Raw genomic sequence first — 21,354 nt, forward strand, 5'->3', positions numbered from 1 at the left:
TTTTCCATAGTGGCTGTTTCAATTTATATTCCCACCAGCGATGTATGAAGATTCCTTTCCTCCACATCCCCTTCAACACTTGCAATTTTTTGGTCTTATTTGATAATAGCCATTCTGACAGGTACGAGGTGGTATCTCCCAGTACTTTTTTCTTTTTTTTTTTATTGTTTATTGCAGTTGTCCCAACTTTTTCCCCCTTTGCCCCCCTCCACCCAGCCTACCTCTCTAGCTCCCACAATTCTTAATAAATTTATTTATTTGGTCAGTCTCCCCATATGTAATGAATCTCTTATCTCTGCTGCCTTCTTCGTTTTGGAAATGCTCTACTAACCCCTCCCTGGCCCTGATATACTATGTAGGGCCTCTCCACAGTGACGTGTCACCTTACCCAGTCTCTGACTCCGTGCCAGGGCCCTCCCCCACGTGGGCACTTTGCTCACACTCACTCAGAATTCATCACTTTGTGCCAGATGGTTCCTTTGCTCCTGCTCGAAAGACCTCTTCACCCCGCTAGGGTTACGACATCCCAGCCGCCCACACTCTTAAGTGGACACCTTCCTAACTCTGCCGTGTTGCTTTCCTCATTCCTTGTGTTGGTGTGCTTTTTAGAATTCAGACCTAGTTCAAAACTGTTTGATGGGGCTTTTCTGTTAGTTGTATTTCTTTTTATTAGTAAGGTGTGATCTATCTTGGTGAATGTTAAAGGTGAGCTTGAGAAGTGTGTTCTGCTGTTGCTGGATGAAGTAGTTTTTAGATGTCAGTTATATTCAGTTAGTTGATGATGTTGAGAATTCAACTGTGGTCTTACTGATTTTCTGCCTGTTGGATCTGTCCATTTCTGCTAGAAGGGTCTGATGTCTCCAACTATGGTAGCAGGTTCATCTCTTTCTTCTTGCAGTTTTTGCTTCATGTAGGTTGATGCTCTGTTGTCAGGCATATATACATTAAGGATTATTATTCCTTCTTGGGGAATTGACTCCTTTTTCATTATTTATTGCTCTTATTTATCCCTGATATCTTCACTTGCTTTGTAGTGTGTTCTGTCTGATATTAATATAGCTAGTTACACTTGCTTTCTTTTGATTAGTATTAGTATGGAATATTTTTGTGCATTTACTTTTAATTTATATGTGCCTTTATAAAATGGTGTTTTGGACACAGCATAGAGTTGGGTCCTGTTTTTTGTTCATTCTGACAACTGTCTTAGACCATTTTGACTATTGATGTTCAAAGCAACTTTTGATATATTCTGGCTAATATCTAACATGTTTGTTATTGCTTTCTGTTTGTAGCCCATTTTTATTTTTATTTGCCACTCTTTTTCTGCCTTGTATGGTTTTAGTTAAACATTTTATATGATTTCATTTTCTCTCATGTTTTAGAATATTAGTTATACTTCTTCTTTTTTTTTTTTTTACCTGAGCACACTTTCTGATGTATGATCATTTTCTCTGTCCTGGTACTCGGCTAGCATTTGGCCAGGTCTAGAATAAATTTCCTCATAATTTGAATTGGAGATGACTCTTTACATATTCACTGAGACCTGTTAAATCTGAACAATGGGTGTTTCACATCAGTAGATGTCTTCATTGTTAAGTAAGTGATTTAATTAAATTATTTGAATAATTTATTTTCTGTGACTGTGTGTCAAAAATGTAACTTCAACTATTACAGATCATTTCAGTTAAACTTTTAAATTATAAAATAATACACAATTGTAAGTGCAATATTGTTGCTCTAATAAGGAAAGATAATTGCCATTAAGTAGAACTTAATGACCTTGTAGTTAATTAATTATTTCTCTTTCTCTGTTCTTTTTTTACTTTTACAGCACAGTTTATCTCTTTGCTTGGAGCTTCCTTTTTGTTATCTGAATTTCTAGTTAACCTACATTTATATTTTGGGCCAGGTCACAAAGGAGATCTCAGAGTTCTTACACGTTAGACTCACTTGGCAGATGATCTTCAGCAAACTTTCCGTGAGAAAGTTTGTGATTCTGTGAGAATCACATTCATCAGTGAGAGCAGCCCTACACTGCGGATCTTGGTTAGTGGTGGATAGGCAAAGTAAAAAACCCAATTCTCACATATAAATTGTGTCATAAAGAGAATTCCTGCTAATTTGGAATGTAGCATGGGCCCTTCCTCAATATGATATATGATATCATTTTCATATCCTATATATCAAGTATAAATATTTGAAATATAAACAACTTTTCTCTTTCAAAAATGAGTGCTCAAAAGGGAGTCAGCACTAGATGGAAATTTGGCCAAACATGTATCACTGAATTTTAAAAAAGTAAAGAAACAATCACCTTTACAAATATTATTATTCAGAAGGAGGTATGAAGCATGCACAAGTTATTTTCAGCTTTTACGTTGGAAACAAAATTTGTCATGTATAAGACATATTTATATATGACACAAGACTCCTGAGGTGAGCCATTTCTCAAATGTAGGAAGGAGATTTTAATCCTGTGAAGCCAAAAGAGTACAAGTATCAATACATGGAGATCTGTAGGGGGGGAAAAAACAAAAAGAAAAAAAAATGCCTGCTCGCGCACGTGCACACACACGGCCTGAAAGACTCCTTTTCATCGAACTCAACAGTTATCAATCTCTTTCTTAAACCAGTCTTTACTTTCTGCTTTAAGGAAACTTTGAACCTTATCTTTATATTGATTTCCAATATATAAAGTCTTCAGTCTAGTTAAATTGAACATCATAACAGAGTGAAGGTGTGAAATCTTTCCTTTTTCTTAATCTCCTTTTCTTTTTAGGACCTTCTTCTCTACAGGGAATATGGTAGTCCCAGTCCAGCTTTCTTTTTCTCATCATGTCCACTTTTTAAAAAGAAAAAAATAAAAGAAAGAAAGACAAGGCAAAGCATTTATATCTGCAATGTGATTCTTCTAGAATGGTCTTCCAGGCAGGGAAAAAAGGTCATGATAGACTTTTTTTGCTTTTCATTGGTTCCTTCATGAACATTTCAAAATGCAGTTAAGCAAAACAATAATTTTAAGGTATATAATGTGCTTTTTTATCAAATAGTTTAAAATTCTTGAGTTCTTTTGTGTCCAAGAGTAGGATTGAAAAGAATGATAGAATGAGGGACCATGTTCTATAAAATAATGTCATATATAGCCCTGAAGGTTTTCCAGCTTTAAATCAGGGAAGTGGCAACAGAGTCACTTTTTCTGCTTTTCTGTTCTCATTGTATCCTGAAGTTGGCCTTAGAAACTATTCTCAGGCCTTCAGCTGTAAAAATGGAGACCATTATGAAAAGATCGCATTCACTTATTTTTTTTCAGCCCACTGTCTTCTTGTTTCTGCATCCAAGATATAAAGATGATTAATTCTCTGTCCTTCCCCTTAAAAAGTATGGTGGAGATAGATTTGCAATTAACTGTTTCTTGTTCACAGCTACTACGCATCCCCAATTCAACTCACATTCCAGTCCATCTTGTCCAACTTCAAACTTCACCCAAAGTCAACACGCTGAAACATTTCTTGAAAACATTGTTTCAGGAGAATGTTATGCTTCTGAGCTAATATTTTTTTCTTAATATAGGGAATATAACATTTATTCTGTTGTTTCTGGACAGCACAAGACTATTGAACTCTCCAAGAGCCCAGTTGGAGATTTGCAAAGCTGCCAAAATATTTTTAGACAAACGAGAATCTGTAAACATACATGTTACCAGCTGTTTCATATTTGTTCTGTAGAGATAATGAGTCTCCAGTGGCCCACAAGAGCCCAATGGGACTCAAGATGTAAATTTCAAAACCTAGATTCCTTCCTGTGTTATCATATTTAGCTGGTGTTGTGTTTTCTCTGCATGCAAAACTATCAAGTCATAACTTCTTAAAGGGGAATGGTTAATACCCTTCTTAATGGTTAATGGTTAATGGTTAATGGTTATTAAAAATATTGAATCACATTACAAAATAAATAACAGCAGGCCAAGCATGGGTCAATGATGAAAGTTTGTCTGAACTAGGGATTATGATTCATCCACTTTTGTGTACTTGAGTACAATTGGAAAGAAGATGAAAGGGAGGGGTTGTGAGACTAGTCTTTTAACTTTTTAAATATATATATATATATGCTTGACACATAGTATAATCATTAGTAAATGTTTCTAGAGATTGTTTAAAATTCTCTTATTTTAAAAGAATGCTTTGAGCTAAGTCAAGGATTGGCACTTATACCCCACAGGCCAAATCTGGCCTGCCACCTATTTTTGGAAATAACATTTTATTAGAACATACTATGCTTATTTATTTACATTTTGGCTGTGTTTGCTTTCTTACTATGATAGCAGAGTTGAGTAGTTGGGAAAGTGCCTGTAGGGTCCACAAAGCCTAAAATATTTACTCTCTGGCCTTTTGCAGACAGAGTAGGTTGCCACCTCCTGAGTTTAATCCTAACTTTCATATTCACAAATTATATAGTTCTCATACTCCAGTGAGCTTTGTAAGGTTAATATATTGATGGTGTTGAAAAATTTTTTGATCTCCCTGATTTTTTCCCAACTTTTTCATACTTATAGAAAAATCTGAAGAACAGCTGTATACCTTTAACATTATTCATTAGTTAAAATTTTGCCATATTTGCTTCATTTGTATGTACATGTATATGCAGGTGTTTTACTGCTGCTGCTATTGAATTACTTGAAAGTTGTAAATATTATGCTTTACTTATCTAAGTATAATGCATTATCTGTTGTTCACATGTGGCAGATGTGTCCTAATTCCTGGAATCTGAATTTGCTACATATATGTAGATGTGATTAAGGAAGTTAAAAGTAACTGTCCGGTATTATCTGGGACAATTACTTTTAAATTCCTGGGTGGGCCCATTGCAATCATAAGGATCTTCATAGAGGAAGGCAGGAGAGTTAGAAGCAGAGCAGGTGATGTGACATTGGGGTGGGGAGAGGATAAGAGGGCAAAGGTGGATAAGTGGTGATGGGCAGACACTTGCCTCTGATGGTAACACACAATACAGTGTACAGATGATGTATTATAATTTTATTAACCAATGTCACTGCAATAAATTCAGTAAAAAAAGTTTAAAAATGGCACTGGTTGATGTGGCTCAGCGGATGGAGCATCACCCTTCAAACTGAAAGGTTGCTGGTTGGATTCCTGGTCAGGGCACACGTCTAGGTTGCAGGCCAGGCCCCCCGTTGGGGGTGTGCAGGAGGCAACTGATCCATTTGTCTCTTGTACATCAATGCTTCTCTGCTTCTCCTCCCTCCCTTTCCCTCTCTCTAAAAATAAGTAAAGTTTTTTTAAGTAAAAAAAAAGGCCTCTGTACTGTTAAAAAAAGAAGTGACATCCCATTATTTTTGTCATATTCTAGTTCTTAGAAGCAAGTCACTAGACCTAGCTCATACTTAAAGGAAGGGGATTACACAAAGTTGGGAATTTCAGAGGCAGAGGATCATAGGGACTCAATCTTTGAGGCTGCCTGCTGATGTGGACACTGGTCCACAGTGTTCACATCATTATGGATGAAATGAGACATTCACACAGACTACTGAGTCTGGTGGAGGAAAAGGGTGAGCATGGCTTTTCTCTCAAGGGGAGCAAAAGCTGAGGCCTCCCCCCGTGACAGGCCTTTATTGGGTTTCTCAGCACATTACATTAAGGTCCTCATTTACTATGCACAGGTTGCTTTAGGTGGTTACCTTTCACAGAAAACAAATGAGCCAATGCCACTAATCACATCACCAGAAGAGGGATATTAGCAAATGAAAAGGACAAAAGTGGTTGGACCGGTTACACTGGTCCTAGGAAGGTTTGGTGTGGATTTTAGGAAGTTATTTTGCAGTAAATGTTTGCCACAAATCCAAGTGAGGAAGCTTCCATCAAAAAGCAAGACTCAAAGTGGCCTAGGCATATAGCAGGCCTGATTCCCCAGGGGAGAACCTATCCCTGGGCGTGGGTCCTGTGCATCTCTGACTGGGAGCTGGGCCCACGTCACGAAGAATGGTCTCCTACAGCCTGCCACAAATAACAAGGCACAGAATGTCTCAGAATGTGGCCACAACACTTTTAGTACAAAAATCATTTTTCCAAGAGATTTTATTTATTTATTTATTTTTAGAGGGGAAAGGAGGGAGAAAGAGAGGGAGAGAAACATTGATCGGTTGCCTGTTACACGCCCCCCCATCTGGAGACCTGGCCTATAACCCAGGCAAATGCCCTGATCAGTAATCAAACCAGCAACCTTTTGACTCACAGGCTGGTGCTCAACCCACTGAGCCACACCAACCAGGGCTCATTTGGAAAGAGTTTAATATTCTCCATAAGATCAAGCTAAGTTCAGATTGGCCTCATAACATTTCTGACAGTTTCTTGCATAACTTATACAAGCCTGACTGAAACCTTTGGGGGAATCTGCCATTCTAGACTCAAGTTTCTGGGTAGATTTATCCTATTGAAGATCAAATCTTAATAATTTGGTGATCACCTACCTTTTTACCTTCTGAAATAAATTACTGATCATAATTTGAAGTTTTATTTCATAAAAAAGTAATTATGCATTATAAAGAGAAGTACCTGTCTTTTCTTTGCATAGGATATAGAACTGTCTCTTTCTTAAAGAATTGAAGGCTTCCTGTCTGCCTTTTGTAATTTTCATGTCTTCTGTTCCCTTGCCACTTCTTAGTTATCAGTACTTGCCCATTGTCTTCCTGTCAGCTGAATCTAATTGCTGCAGGTTAACAGTTGGAACTGTGTGCAAAGGGAAAAGGACCTGTAGAGGGTTGCACCTGCAGTCTGCAAGTCATGTTACTGATAGCAGCAATTTTACCTCCTCTGAGACTTTTGCTGATATCTTAATTGTAAATGTTTCTATGGGACCATAGTAACAGGTGAAGCAATATTGGGCTTTTAATTAATTAGAACTTTCTAATTAGGAGAAGGTTGCAGGTTCCATTCCTGTGCAGGTTTCATTCCCGGTCAGGGCACATACAAGATGCAATCGCTAGATGCATGAATAAATGGAACAACAAATCAATGCCTCTCTTTCTCGCTCTCTCTCTCTCCCCTGTCTTTCTCCCTCCCCAGCTCTCTCTCAAATCAATTAAAAATTTTTTTAATAAAAAGAAAGCTGCAAGTTGTCCTGGACACAGGAATGATGCATTGCTCACTTCAGCCAGCATCCAGAAACTTCTTTTCTTGGATTTTTGAAACTTCATGAGCAACTTAGACAAATTCTCCTTTCTTCTCTAGCTCTTTATTCTACAATAAAGGATGTACTTATACTGGAGTTAATTATACCTCACTCCAAAAATTAGAACCTGATTTTAGTCTAAACTTAAAGAAGCAAATATAATTTACTTTTCTGTTTATTTCTTTTGAGATGGTATCTGTTGCCAGCTAAGGCTTCTCACAAGGAAACATACTATCACTACCACAAGTGAAAGCTGTAGAGCAGTGTTAAACATGTGGAGCTCCCATTTTTGTATGCATTTCTTCTCGATCTTATTTCATGTTTTTCTCTGTGGGAGGATCAGGAGCAATACAGTAACCTTTATAACTTGTTAGCTACAGACCTAGCAGGCCTGCTAGAAAGGGCAAAGGTGGGGCTGAAAAAGTAATTCTTGTGATACTCAGGCTTTGAAAAACTTCCTTCAAAATCACAAAATATTAGAACTTGCAGGAGAGTGGTTAAAATCCCCCTAGGCTTCCCCTGACTCCCGCCACCATCTGGTCTCTTGCAAATAATTAACAGTAAAGCTTAAGATTATGTGAATGAATACAGTGTCTCTCCTACTTAACTTTTCCTCTGTGCAACATAGAATTAATTTTTCTGTAGTAGGGTGTGCCTCTATTAAGCAATCCCATAAACGGTGGGAAAGAAACCCACTTTAAATATAGAAACACATATAGATTAAAAGTAAAGAGGTGTCAAGATTTACGGTTAAGATAGCAGAATAGGTAAATTTAGCTCACCTCTGTGCACAACCACATCAAAATTCCAACTCAATTATAGAATAGTCATCACTCAGAACTGGCAGATACTGAGTTGAATGGAGGTCTGACAACTACAGAGTTACAGAAACCACATCCATCCAGAGTGGTAGGAGGGGAAGAGGTGCAGAATGGGCTGGATCCACATCCACATGTGGTAGATAACAATTTGGGAGGGATATCTTGGGAGTAAGGAGTCCCAGCACCATACCAGGCCCCCAGCCCAGGGTGCCAGTGCCAGGAAGATAAGTTCCCATAATTTCTGGCTGCAAAAACCAGAAGGGATTGAGTTGGTGGAAGAAACTTCTAGAGTCCCAAGCAGTTCCTCTTAAAGAATCCCCACACGAACTTACTCAGACTCCCTCTGAGCTCCAGAACCACTGGGGTAGCAGCTTGAAAGGCACCAGTGGCATACAGGGAGGAACTTAAGTGACTGGCATCAAGGCAAGAGCTGGGGGACAGCTTTCTCCCAGAGAGAAAGGCAGGCAGAGCCCCAGAGCCTGCAGGCTGGTACTGTATCTGAGACACTATCAACCTGGCTAACACTGTTTGCCCCACTCTGGAGATCCCCTGAACTTCCATTCCACCCAGTTTACAGCCCTTAACAGTAGCTTTTCCATATGAATGGCTGGTCTTGGCTCAAGCTTCACAGCTGCCTAAATCCTTTCAAACAAGCAACAACTGGCCTCAGTAAGCACCCAGCCCCTGTTCCTCTTGCTCAGTGGCCCCAGGCATGGAACTAGCAGCTGTCAGCCTAGATTCTTGGCTATGCCTGGGAATCTCCAAGCCCAACATAACTAGCAGCCATCTCAGATTACTTTATAGATCAGGACGGGTGGCCCCAGGCAAAACACAGGTGGGGGCTGACCTTGGCCTGCACCATTTGGGAAACCCCAGGGCCAGCACACCACAGACCAGTGGACAGCTACAGACCACATCAGAGCACCACCACCCTGCCCTTGCACAGCTGACCCTCCATGGAGAGTGGAGGTTGGTGGTCAGTGGTCATAGCCAGTCCTTGCATCTGACTGGCCTGGGTAAATACCTCCCATTGATCTGCCAACAGCAACCAAGACTCAACTACAAGAGGAGGGTGTACTCAGCCTACAAGACAAGGGTGTACCTGCAGTACCCACCTCAGGTGATAGGGGAGGCTATGCCACTGGATTCTACAGGACACCTGGTATACATATAAGGCCACATACCAAGACAGGGAGTCATGGCAGTTCTACCTGATACATAGAAACAAACACATGGAGACTGCCAAAATGAGACAAATAAACATGGCCCAAATTAAAGAACAGGTTAAAACTCCAGGAGAAAAAAAAAAAACTAAACAAAAGGGAAATAAGCAATCTATCAGATGCAGAGCTCAAAACACTGGTTATAAGGATGCTCAAGGAACTTAGTGAGGACCTGAGCAGCATAAAAAGCATCTGGACAGAAATGGAGTTTACACTAACTGAAATAAAGAATAATTTACAGGGAAACAACAGTGGAGTGAATAAAGCAAAGATTCAAATCGATGATTTGGAACATAAGGAAGCAAACAACAACCAATCAGAACAAAAAGGAAAAGAATTTTAAAAAATGAGGTTAGTGTAAGCAGCCTCTGGAAGCACTTCAAGCATTTCAATATTCGAATCATAGGGTTGCCAGAAGGAGAAGAGAAAGAGGAAGAAATTGGAAATCTGTTTGAAAAAATAATGAAAGAAAACTTCCCTAATTTGGTGAAAGAACTAGACATACAAGTCCAGGAAGCACAGAGAGTCCTAAACAAGATGCAGAGAAGCCCACTTCAAAACATGTCATAATTAAAATGCTGAAAGTTAAAGAGAAAAATTTTTTAATTTTTTAATTTTAATTGTTGTTCAAGTACAGTTTTCTGCCTTTTACTCACAGCCCTCCCCACCTCCCTCCTGTTTCCACGCCTCTCCCCCCCTTGTTATTATCCATGTGTCCTTTATACTTGTTCCTGCAAACTCTTCACCCTTTTCCCCTGAAATTCCCTCCCCTCTCCCCTCTGGTCACTGTTAGCCTGTTCTCAATTTCAGTGTCTTTGGTTATATTTTGCTTGTTTGTTTGTTTTGCTGATTAGGTTCCTGTTGAAGGTGAGATCATATGGTATTTGTGTTTCACTGCCTGGCTTATTTTGCTTAGCGTAATGCTTTTCAGTTCTATCCATGCTGTTGCAAAGGGTAGGGGCTCCTTTTAAAGAGAAAATATTAAAAGCAGCAAGAGAAAAGAAGTTAATTAGCTAGAGAAGAGTTCTGTAAGACTGTCTGTCAGCTGATTTCTCAAAAGACACTTTGCAGGCTAGAAGGGATTGGCAAGGAATATTCAAGGTGATGAAAAGCAGGGGCCTACAGCCAAGATTGCTCTACCTAGAGGAAAGGGGGAAGTATTGGGAAAACTGTAATAGCATAATCAATAAAATATAATTAAAAAGTAAAAGGGTAAATAAGGATATATGATAATACTAATAACAGAAAAACTGGAGAAGCTTTCAAACCAAGCAAAAGACTTTGTTAAGAGAATGAAAAGACAGGCCACAGTCTGGAGAAAATCTTTGCAAAACACATATCTGGTAAAGGACTGGCATTCAAAATTTGCAAAGAAGCAACCCAATTGAAAAATGGGCTAAAGATCTGAACAGACACCTTACCAAAGAAACTATACCAGTGGCATATAAAAATGTGTTCAATCATATGTCATTAGGAAAATGCAAATGAACAGAACAATGAGATACCACTACACACCTATCAGAGTGGCCAAAATCCAGAACACAGACAACACCATATGACTGTAGGGATGTGGAGCTACAGGAGCACTCACGCACTGCAAAATGGTACAGCCACTTGGAAGACAGGTTGGCAGTTTTGTATAAAAGTACACATATTCTTATCATACAATCCAGCACTCGCACTCCTTGATATTAACCCAAATGAGTTGAAAACTTATGTTCACACAAAACCTGTACACAAATGTTTATAGCAGCTTTATTCTTGATTACTCAGACTCGTAAGCCACCAAGATTTCCTTCAGTAGGTATATGGATAAGCTGCTGTGTATTCATACAATGGAACTTTATTCAGTGATTTAAAGGAATGAATTATCAAGGCACAAAAAGACATGGAGGAAACTTAAGTGTCTATTGCAAACTGAAAAAAGAAGCCAATATGAAAAAGCCACATACTGTGTGATCCCAACTCTATGACATTCTTAAAAAAAGCAAAACTATGGAGACAATAAAAAGCTAGGGGAAGGGGGACATAAAGAGGTGGCAGTACACAGGAGACTTTTATGATAGTGGAACTATTCTGTATACTACTGTAATGGTGAATGTGTCAAAACTCGCAGAAAGTACAATGCAAATAGTGAACTCTAGTGCAAACTAAACACTTTATTAGTAACAGTGCATTAATACTGATTCATTAATTATAACATGTTCCACAGTCATGCAAGATATTAATAATAGGGGAAACTGGAAGGAGAACAAGTACATGGGACTCTTTACTTCCTGCTCAATTTTTCAGTAAACCTGACACTGCTCTAAAAAATAAAGTGTGTTAATATGAAAATTTATGAGGCAATTAACTTCAGCTAAAACACACACAAGTTGTATAAAAGAAGTAAATATGTGATATTTGTACTGATATTTTATAGAAAATTTATATTGTAGCAATAATGAAAATTTAAAGAATGTGGCTTTACAGCAAGGACAGTCACCTACAAAGGAGTACCCATCAGGCTGTCAGCGGATTTCTCAAAAGAGACCTTACAGGCAAGAAGGGGCTGGAAAGAAGTATTCCAAGTCATGAAATCCAAAGACCTACAGCCAAGATTGCTTTATCCAGCAAACCTTTCATTTAGAATGGAAGGACAGATAAAATGCTTCTCAGATAAGGTCAAGTTCAAGGAGTTCATCATCACCAAGCCCTTATTATATGAAATGCTAAAGGGACTTATATAAGAAAGAGAAGATGAAAAATATCAACAGTGAAAGGACAGCAAACACACAGTTATTAACAACCACACCTAGAGGAAGGAGTTGTTTCAGACCTGATATCGTCATCTATCATAATAGAAAGTCTGTGAGACAGGAGTGCACATCCATGCACCTGTCCGAAGGTGTGCCCATCTCCCCATGTTTCCTGCATCATCAGAGTTTGCTTTCCTGCAGGATCTTTCCCAGCAATAAACAAATACGCCCATAGGGTTTTTATTTTTTTTTAGTTTAATACACACTCACATACACACACTTCTTTTTTTTTAAAGATTTTGATTATTATTTTTAGAGAGAGGGCAAAGTAGGGAGAAAGAGAGGGAGAGAAACATCAGTGTATGGTTGCCTCTTGCACAACTCCTACTGGGGACCTGGCCTGCAACCCAGACTGGGAATTGAACCAGCGACACTTTGGTTCACAGGCCAGCACTCAGTCCACTGAGCCACACCAGCCAGGGCCACACACGCTTCTTGATCCCAGTTGCCCTGACACTATCATTCCATTTCTGTGCTGCCCTTTATATCAAAACTCAAGTTTTCTGTACTCCCTTCTCCAATTCCTTCCTCTCTATTCTTATGTCCACTCCACTCAGAATTTCAGCCCTGGCTAGCGTAGCTCAGTGGATTGAGTGCAGGCCTGTGAACTAAAGGATCCTGGTTCGATTCCCAGTCAGGGCACATGCCTGGGTTGCAGGCCAGTTCCCAGCAGGCGACACATGAGAGGCAACCGTACATTGATATTTCTCTCCCTCCTTCCTTCCCTTCCCCTCTAAAGGTAAATGAATAAAATCTTAAAAACAAAAAAAGAATTTCACAACTACCATTCTACTTAATTTACTTTTGGCAAGGTCACAGTGACCTTCACATTACTAAATGCAGTGGTCAATTATTATCTCCCAGTCTCTTTTGATAAAATTGATGATTCCCCATTAGTATGTGTCCTTCATTTGGCTTTTAGGATACCACTTTTTATAAACTTTTTTCTTCTGTCATTGGTAGTTTATTACTTGTCTTTGCCGGTTCTTCTTTTCCTTGATTTCTGAATATTGGATTATCCCCATATCTCAATCTTAAGTCCTCTGCCCTACTCTATCTAGCCTGAGCCCCTGAGTTACCTCATCAGGTATCAAGGCTTTGCTTGCCATCTATAAGTCGATGATTCTCAAATTTATATATGCAGCCCAGACCTCTTCCATAAACTCCAGAATTATATGTCTAACTGACTACTTGACATTTTCATTTATTTAAAGTTCAGCTGCTACTCTTTTTATTTTTATTTCCAGTGTCCCCTCCAAATCAAAGCCTGTGTTGTCTCCTTGTCATTTCATCTATTGCCTGATAGGCATCTCAAGCCTAATGCATCCAAATCGGAACTAGTGCTCTTCTGAAAATCTGCGATACACAGAACCTTTTGCATCTGAGCTGATGGCAACTTCCTATTTCCAATTGATGGTTGCTTAGGTCCAAAACCTTGGAGTCATCCTTGACACCCTTCTGGTCTGTCACCTCCCATTTCCAGCCTGTTAGGAAATCTAGATGTAATCAGAAAAAAGAATTCACAAACCTACCACTTCTCACCACCTCCACTGCTGCCTCCTTTTCATCTTTTCCTGTCTGGATTACTGCTGTAACCTCCGTACTTCAGTCTAAACAACAATAAGGATGATCCTTTTATTTTTTTTAAAGATTTTATTTATTTATTTTTAGAGAGAGGGGAAGGGAGGGAAAAAGAGAGGGAAACATCAATGTGTGATTGCCTTTTGCACGTCCCCCATTGGGGACCTAACCTGACCTGCAATCCAGGCACCTACCCTGATTGGGCGTCCACCAGCAGTCCTTTGGTTCACAGGCCCACGCTCAATCCACTGAGCCATACCAGCCAGGGCAGGATGAGCTGCCCTGAAGTCTGATGATGGTACTTAGTAGCTGTCCATTTCACTACATTGAACAGATTACTTAATTTCTTTGTGCCTCAGTTGCTTTCCTCTCTAAAAAAATATCTCCCTCAAGAGACCGTTGGATTCAATGAGATAATTAATACATATGAAGCCCTTATTTAACACTAACCTGGTGCAAAGAAAATAATAAAGCTTAGTTGCTGTTCTTTTTATTTTTATTTCCAATGCACCCTCCAAATCAAAAGCCTACTTTTGTCTCCTTGTCATTCCTTCAGTTCTTGAGATGGGAGGGTTCTGTAGGAAGGATTGGAGTCTGGGTCCCTAGCTCACTGCTGTCAGGCAAAATCCTCAATCCATTAGTGCCAAAGAGTAGTATGTCCAGAAACACTGTTCATTTAACCAAAGGAAATTCTATTCCTAACTTGACTGTTTTTGTAAGCAATGCGGGACTTGGTGTCCTGTGTTAAATAGGAATTGCTTTGTCAGTAGAAAGTGTTCTTTTTGTCAGTACTGTAGTTCCTAACTTTTGAAGCATTTGTTCCCTGAAGTATAATGAAAGGATATAGCTTTCCACTATTTTTTGATTAAGTCTTTTATCTGCAGTTTTATCCTGACCCCTTTTAAATTATTTATTATATATGCGACATCGCATATTTAGGGCTCTTTTCCCCTTCATATAAGCCTCACCTCTCTGAAAGTGTTGGTACCTGGTAGACACTTATATTTAATGTTCCTACTTGTATTTTCTGTCATGCCTGGCTGGTTTTTACAGTGAACCACAAAGAGGAGGTAAGATTCAACTGGAAGATTTGCTAACAGTAATGAAATGCAGAGTGTGGTATACAGTGGGAGAGTGCAGAAGCAGCTAGCTGCAAGTCAGGAAATTCAGTTTCTAAGAGTCTGAGAAAATGTGGGGAATATAAGAAAAGTTTCTGGGGACCTAACCCACAAACAGTGGAAGAGGGACTGGGGTAAAATGAACTTGTACTGATTCAGTAAAGGAGCCAGAGCACAAAACCTAGGCCAGGGCAGCTTATGCCCCAGAGGCTTGGATGATGGGTTTGGGACTTAAGGACAAAGGAAAGACACTTGAGAATCTGGTAAAACACAAAAACAAAACCAAAAAAATCTCTAAATTGCTTTGGGTAGTATGGACATTTTGATTATGTTAATTCTTCCAATACATGAACATGGTATTTGTTTCCATTTGTTTGTGTCTTCCTCGATTAATTATGGTACATTTGCACAATGGAATTCTATGCAGCAGAAAGAAAGAAGGAGCTCCTACCCTTTGCAACAGCATGGATGGAACTAGAAAGCATTATGCTGAGCAGCGTAAGCCAGGCAGTGAAAGACAAATACCATATGATCTCACTTTTAACAGGAAGCTAAACAACAAAACAAACAAACAAGCAAAATATAACCAAAGACAGTGAAATAGAGAACAGGGGGACAGTGACCAGAGGGGAGAGGGAGGGGAATGTCAGGGGGAGAAGGAGAAGGATTTACAGGAACTAGTATAAAGGACACATGGACAACAACTAAGGGGGGTGGAAATGGGAGGGAGGTGGGGAGCATGGGGGGTAGGATGGGCTGGGATGGGAGTAAAAGACAGAAAACTGTACTCGAACAATAATTAAAAAAAAAAGCTCAGTGGCTTGAGTCCCTGTGTTGAGTATAGTATCTACTTGCCCCACAGTAGTAGATAAGTGCAAAGGGAGTGAGTGTTAGTGTAACACACAGCTCCAGGGGTTTCGACACTTCCTACAGAGAAAGCTGGAACACCCTCTGGGCTATCGTGTTGAGGAAGAGCAGACAGTGTTCTTACCTGCAGATTCTTTTTTAAAAAATATATATTTTGATTATGCCATTACAGTTCTAATTCCCCCCTACGTTCCTCTCCACCCTGCACACCCCTCTCCCACCATTCCCCCCCTTTAGTTTATGTCCACGTGTCTCAGGTTCTTTAGATTCTATATTTCCCCTACTATTTTTGCCCTCCCCCCTGTCTATTTTCTATCTACCGTCTATGCTGCTTATTCTCTGTACCTTCTCCCCCCTTCTCCTCCTCCCACTCCCCTGTTGCTAACCCTCCTTGTGATCTCCATTTCTATGGTTCCGCTCCCAATCTAACTGTCCTCTTAGTTTGCTTTTGTTTTAGGTGTGGTTGTTAGTAACTGTGAATTTGCTGTCCTTTCACTGTTCATATTTTTTATCTTCTTTTCTTAGATAAGTCCCTTTAACATTTCATGTAATAAGGGCTTGATGCTGATGAACTCCTTGAACTTGATCTTATCTGAGAAGCACTTTATCTGTCCTTCCATTCTAAATGAAAGCTTTGCTGGATAGAGCAATCTCAGATGTAGGCCTTTGGATTTCATGACTTGGAATACTTCTTTCCAGCCCCTTCTTGCCTGTAAGGTCTCTTTTGAGAAATCTGCTGACACTCTGATGGGAACTCCTTTGTAGGTGACTATCCCCTTATCTCTTGCTGCTTCTAGGATTCTCTCCTTCTCTTTCATCTTGGGAAATGTAATTATGATGTGCCTTGGTGTGTTCCTTCTTGGGTCCAACTTCTTTGGGACTCTCTGAGCTTCCTGGATTTCCTGGAAGTCTATTTCCTTTGCCAGACTGGGGAAGTTCTCCTTTATTATTTGTTCAAATAAGTTTTCCACTCGTGGCTGTTCCTCTTCCCCTTCTGGTACCCCTATATTCAGATGTTGGAACATTGAAAGATGTCCTGGAGGTTCCTAAGCGTCTCCTCATTTTTTTGAATTCTTGTTTCTCCATTCTTTTCTGTTTGGTCATTTTTTTCTTCCTTCTGGTCCACTCCCTTGATTTGAGTCCCACTTTCCTTCTCATCACTGTGCATTGGTTTCCTGTGCATTTCCCTTCATTTCAATTAGTCTGGCCTTCATTTGTTCCTCTTATTTGTGACTAAAATCAACCAGTTCTGTGAGCATCCTGATCACCAGTATTTTGAACTGGGCGTCTGATAGGTTGGCTATTTCTTGGTCACTTAGAGTTATTGGCTCTAGGGCTTTAAGTTCTTCTCAAGCCATATTTTGGTCTGTTTGCACCTGTTATGTATGAGGAGCAGAGCCCTAGGTGTTCACCAGGGCGGGGAGACCCAGTTGCTGGGTTGTGATGCTGTATGTGGGGGCGGGGTCAATGAAGGGCAATGGCAATCCCCTCTGCCGCCTCCTGCCTCTGGGGCCTGCATGGCTGTCTCACTGCTCACTCCTTCTCTGGTTTATCTGCGTGCGAATGTGTGACCACTGTCATCCTGCTGCCTTGTGCCCTCACTGGGTCCACCTGTTGCTACCCCATACCTGAGATCCACCCACAGCTGCCTGCACACCTGGGTTGGGGGATCTTTCCTGCCCGACCCTGCTCTGCTGCTGGCTCTGCCCCTCTTACCAGTCCAGTTGAACGGTTCGTTGTTGTTGGGCTTCCATATAGTTCAATCTTCTGTGTTTTGGCTGTGTTTTTTGTTACTGAAATTTTGTTGACTTTAAACTTGGTTGTGAGAGGAGGCACAGTGTTTCCACCTACGCCTCCATCTTGGCGGAAGTCCCTTACCTGCAGATTCTTAAGTAGTTAAGCCAACCGGTCTGCCAGTGACCTGGGACAATTCGAGGGTATGAAAGAGACGGCGGTAGCTTTTGAGACACTTCTAGCAGCTGCAGTATTATCTTGCATCTACCTCAGCCTGAAGAAGAAATGCCTTATCTGTAAGTCTGGTATCTTTCTTGTAATTTAAGTTGCAATCATACGACTTAACACCACAATCTCTCTTTACAGTCCCAGGACTGTAGCAGAGTCCCCAAAGAAGAAACCAGGTTTAGAAACTGCAGAGCAACAGATAGGGGAAAAAATACATTCATTCTCTGAATCTCAGGAGGAATGCTGCTACTTTCAGAAGTGGATCAGTTGTCTTACAACCAAGTAAAAATCCTGCAGGTTGGTAGGCTTTAGGGTTCACCAGAAGATTTCTTTGTCCTCTGAGGGACTACCCAGTGACTCTCTTGCCAATAACAGTCAATAGTTTCTTACTGTAGTTTCTCCACTTCTGATTACCATGAGTAGTTTCCAAGCGGTTGCAGGGTTGAAACAAAATCTTTGTACTTAACAAAATGTGTGTGTGTGGTACATTTCTAGTGTTAAACTACTGGCTTAATTTGTTTATTCAGTTTTGTTATTAAAGTACATAACGCACATACAGAAAGTACACAAATCCTAGCTCAATCAGTGATCATAAAATGAACGCACCTTCATAGTCTCTCGACCCAGGGCACAACAAAATTGTCAGCTCCCTTGAAACGTCCCTCATGCCCCCTCCCCGTCACTACCACTTCCCTCCTCCCCAGAGTAAACAGTATCTTGATTTCTACCAGAATGATTTTGCCTGCTTATGATCTTTAAAAGTCTTAAGTTGATGCACGCAGTGTATTATGTTGGCAGGAGGTCTGGCATTTTTCCTCTCATCATTATGTACTGGGATTCATACATGTTATTGGTAGATTAGTAGTTCATTTTTCATTGCTGTGTCCTATATACATAAGCCACATTTATTGATACTTATTTATTCATTCTCATTGCACCGCTCAACACTACCATGGCTCTCTGAAACCAAGCATCTGTGTATGGGGGCTGTTTCTGGATACTTTATTCTGTTTCACTAACATATTTGTATATCCTTGTGCCAAAACTTTACTGTCTTAAATGTATAATGTTTAAGAATATATATGTATATGAGAGGGAAGTTTATATATAGAAATATATAAACTATATAATATATATATAGTATAGTTTAATTATAGCTGTATGATAATGTCTTAATGTCTGATAGAATAAGCCCCCTCCCTCTTTGTTCTTCGTTTTAAGATTACCTTGATTATATTTGGTCTTAAGAATTTCCATATAACTTTTGCAATCAGCTTCAAATTACCTCCTCCTTTTTCAAACAAAGCATGCTGGAATTTTTATTGCAAATCTTTTGAGGAGAGTGGATATTTTTACTATATTTAATCTTCCAATACCTGAAAGCAGTTTGTCTCTCTATTTATTTGGTTTTTAATTTCTTTCAATAATGTTTTCTAGTTTGTTGTCTTACAAATTTTTTATTAGATTTATTCTCAGGTATTTGGTGGGGAGGGGTTGATGTTATTGTAAGTGGTATTTAAACATTATTTTCTAATTGCTAGCATTAGAAACATAATTTTATATATAGAGTAGATTTTTAATTATAAGATTTTATGAGGTTAAATGTATCATTTTAAGAATTATCTAATATTCTCTCCAACTGGTGTGGCTCAGTGGGTTGGGTGTGGTCCCATGGACCCAAAAGTCACCAGTTCAGTTCCTGGTCAGGACATATGCCTGGGTTGCTGACCAGGTCCCCAGTTGGGGGTGTGTGCAAGAGGCAACCAATCAATGTCTCTCTTGCACGTCCATGTATCTCTCCCTCTGTTTCTCCATTTCTTCCCCTCTCTCTAAAAATAAATGTATAAAATCTAAGCCACACCAGCCAGGGCAATAAATAATTTTTTAAAAACTCATCTAATATTCACATTAGTAGGGCATCTTGGGTACATTAAGAAAATTTGGGTTAAATCCAGGGTTTTAAGTTTGGAGGTTTCAAAGGGAAATCAAGAGGAACCTTTTCCTAAATTGTGGAATTTCTGTGTTGCCTACTTGAGAGATGGCGCGGGGCCTGCTTTCTCTCTCAGCTGAAATGATTGGGACTTGGGATGTTGGGGTGTTGGTCTTTCTTCTTCATAAATGGGGATTTCACTCAGCTTTTCAGCTCTGGCCGCCCTTGAACTGACAGGCTTCCCTCTCATTCTAAACTTACCGAGAACAAAGCGGTGAGCCTGTCCACTGTCGGGTATTGCAGGCATTCTGAAGTGATGATGCCAGAAGGTGTCTGTTTAAACTCATATTTGGCTTTGTTTTTCCAGGTCTACAAAGGCGAATTTCAGCTACCTGAATTTCTTAAAGAAAAACCTCAGGTACTGTATCTGTTTTCTCCTCTTGACGTGTAATAGATGGACTGTTGTGTTGAAGTGGTCTTTTTAGAGATAATGATGTGTGCTGGCCGTGGAAAGATTGGCCTCTGGTAATTGTTGGTTTTAACAATAATTTAAAGGGGGGTGAGAGGAGGAAGAAGAGGATAAAGGGGGGATAGTGATGGGAGAGACTTGACTTGGGGTGGTAAACACACAATACAATATGCAGATCTGTATTAATAGAATTGTACGCCTGAAACCTATATATTTTTATTAACTAACATCACCCCAATACATTTAATAAATAAAAACACAATAAAATTTTTAAAAAACAACTATAATTTAACATAGTCTTCATTTCAGAGACCTCAGTATCTTTCAAAACAAGGGGAATACTTTATTAGTGACTGAGATCCAGTTGCTTGAGGTCTTCCAAAGCACACAGTATTCCGTGCAAGGGGAGCCTACCTTCTGCATCTGCTGCAGGCTTCTCACATCTGCCTGGAAATAAAATATCCAGCTGCCTTTTGTTTCTATGACACACATACTGATGGCCTTTTAACTGTTCTCATTTGGAGCCTACAATACGTGTGAATACATTATATGCACAGCTGTTGGCCCTCAACGGTAGAGTCCCCCAAGGTGGGAAACGAGGGTGAGAGTTTGAAGCTTATAACTTTTACTTTTTCAAAAATTAATTAGAACAAATCAAGAGTTATCCATGTAATGTCAGACTCTCACTTACTCAGATTCCAATATTGTTTTCTGAGCTGGAGAGAAACAGGTAGTGTCATGGCCGATGTGCCCAGGGTGCCCTGCGTCTGAGCCTCATCTGCCATTCCTCTGCGGCGGCGGGGAAGATGGTAACGGCTCCTTGAGCCCAGCAGAACGCATCCCCTTCTAGCACAGTGGTAGTACATGTTGCCTCCAGGCTGCTGCTGTCAGTGGTCAGCTTATCAATAGGAAATGAGGACTCAGCACTGAACTGCATTTTAAAAAGTGTCCAGGTAAGGGTTGCTGAAGCGAACATGCCACCCCACAGACTCTGTGGAGTCGTGCTGTCTGCAGCAGGCCTCCGTGAACGGCTGGGCTCCCCGAGAGAGGCTCACCTCGGAGTTGACGGCTCTGGCTTCTCAGACCCTTGCCTGATAACAGTCAGCCATCAATACATATTACTGAAGAATTTCAAACTACTTCCAAGGCATATTCTTACTAATATGTATATAACTTTAATCCATCCATTCATTTATTTAAAATTTTCAACAAATGTTTACTGAATTTCTGTGATGGGTGAGAAATTAGAGAAAGTCCTCAGGAGTCAGAGAGACAAAAAAAAATTCTCAAGAAAGATACTTGCCAGTGATGCATCCAATAAGAAGGTAATGTCCAAAATATGTAAGAAAATCATACAACTTAACACCACAAAAACCAAACAATTCTGTTTTTAAAAAATG

At 39.9% G+C, this 21,354-nt stretch overlaps 1 protein-coding gene across 5 annotated transcripts in view; it reads left to right on the top strand.

The window, feature by feature from the left end:
- TPST1 (tyrosylprotein sulfotransferase 1) overlaps nucleotides 1-21,354 on the top strand; it is a 129,198-nt gene that overhangs the window by 91,231 nt on the left and 16,613 nt on the right. For all 5 annotated transcript variants that reach the window (XM_037041713.1, XM_037041715.1, XM_037041712.1 and 2 more), the window contains exon 4: nucleotides 19,853-19,903. In XM_037041713.1, coding sequence (XP_036897608.1) covers nucleotides 19,853-19,903 — 51 coding nt within the window. The remainder of the gene's footprint in view (nucleotides 1-19,852; nucleotides 19,904-21,354) is intronic.

The sequence above is a fragment of the Sturnira hondurensis genome, unplaced genomic scaffold (genome assembly GCF_014824575.4).
Source record: "Sturnira hondurensis isolate 20B ecotype Veracruz unplaced genomic scaffold, ASM1482457v3 Scaffold0003166, whole genome shotgun sequence".
In the NCBI taxonomy this organism is placed as follows: domain Eukaryota; kingdom Metazoa; phylum Chordata; class Mammalia; order Chiroptera; family Phyllostomidae; genus Sturnira; species Sturnira hondurensis.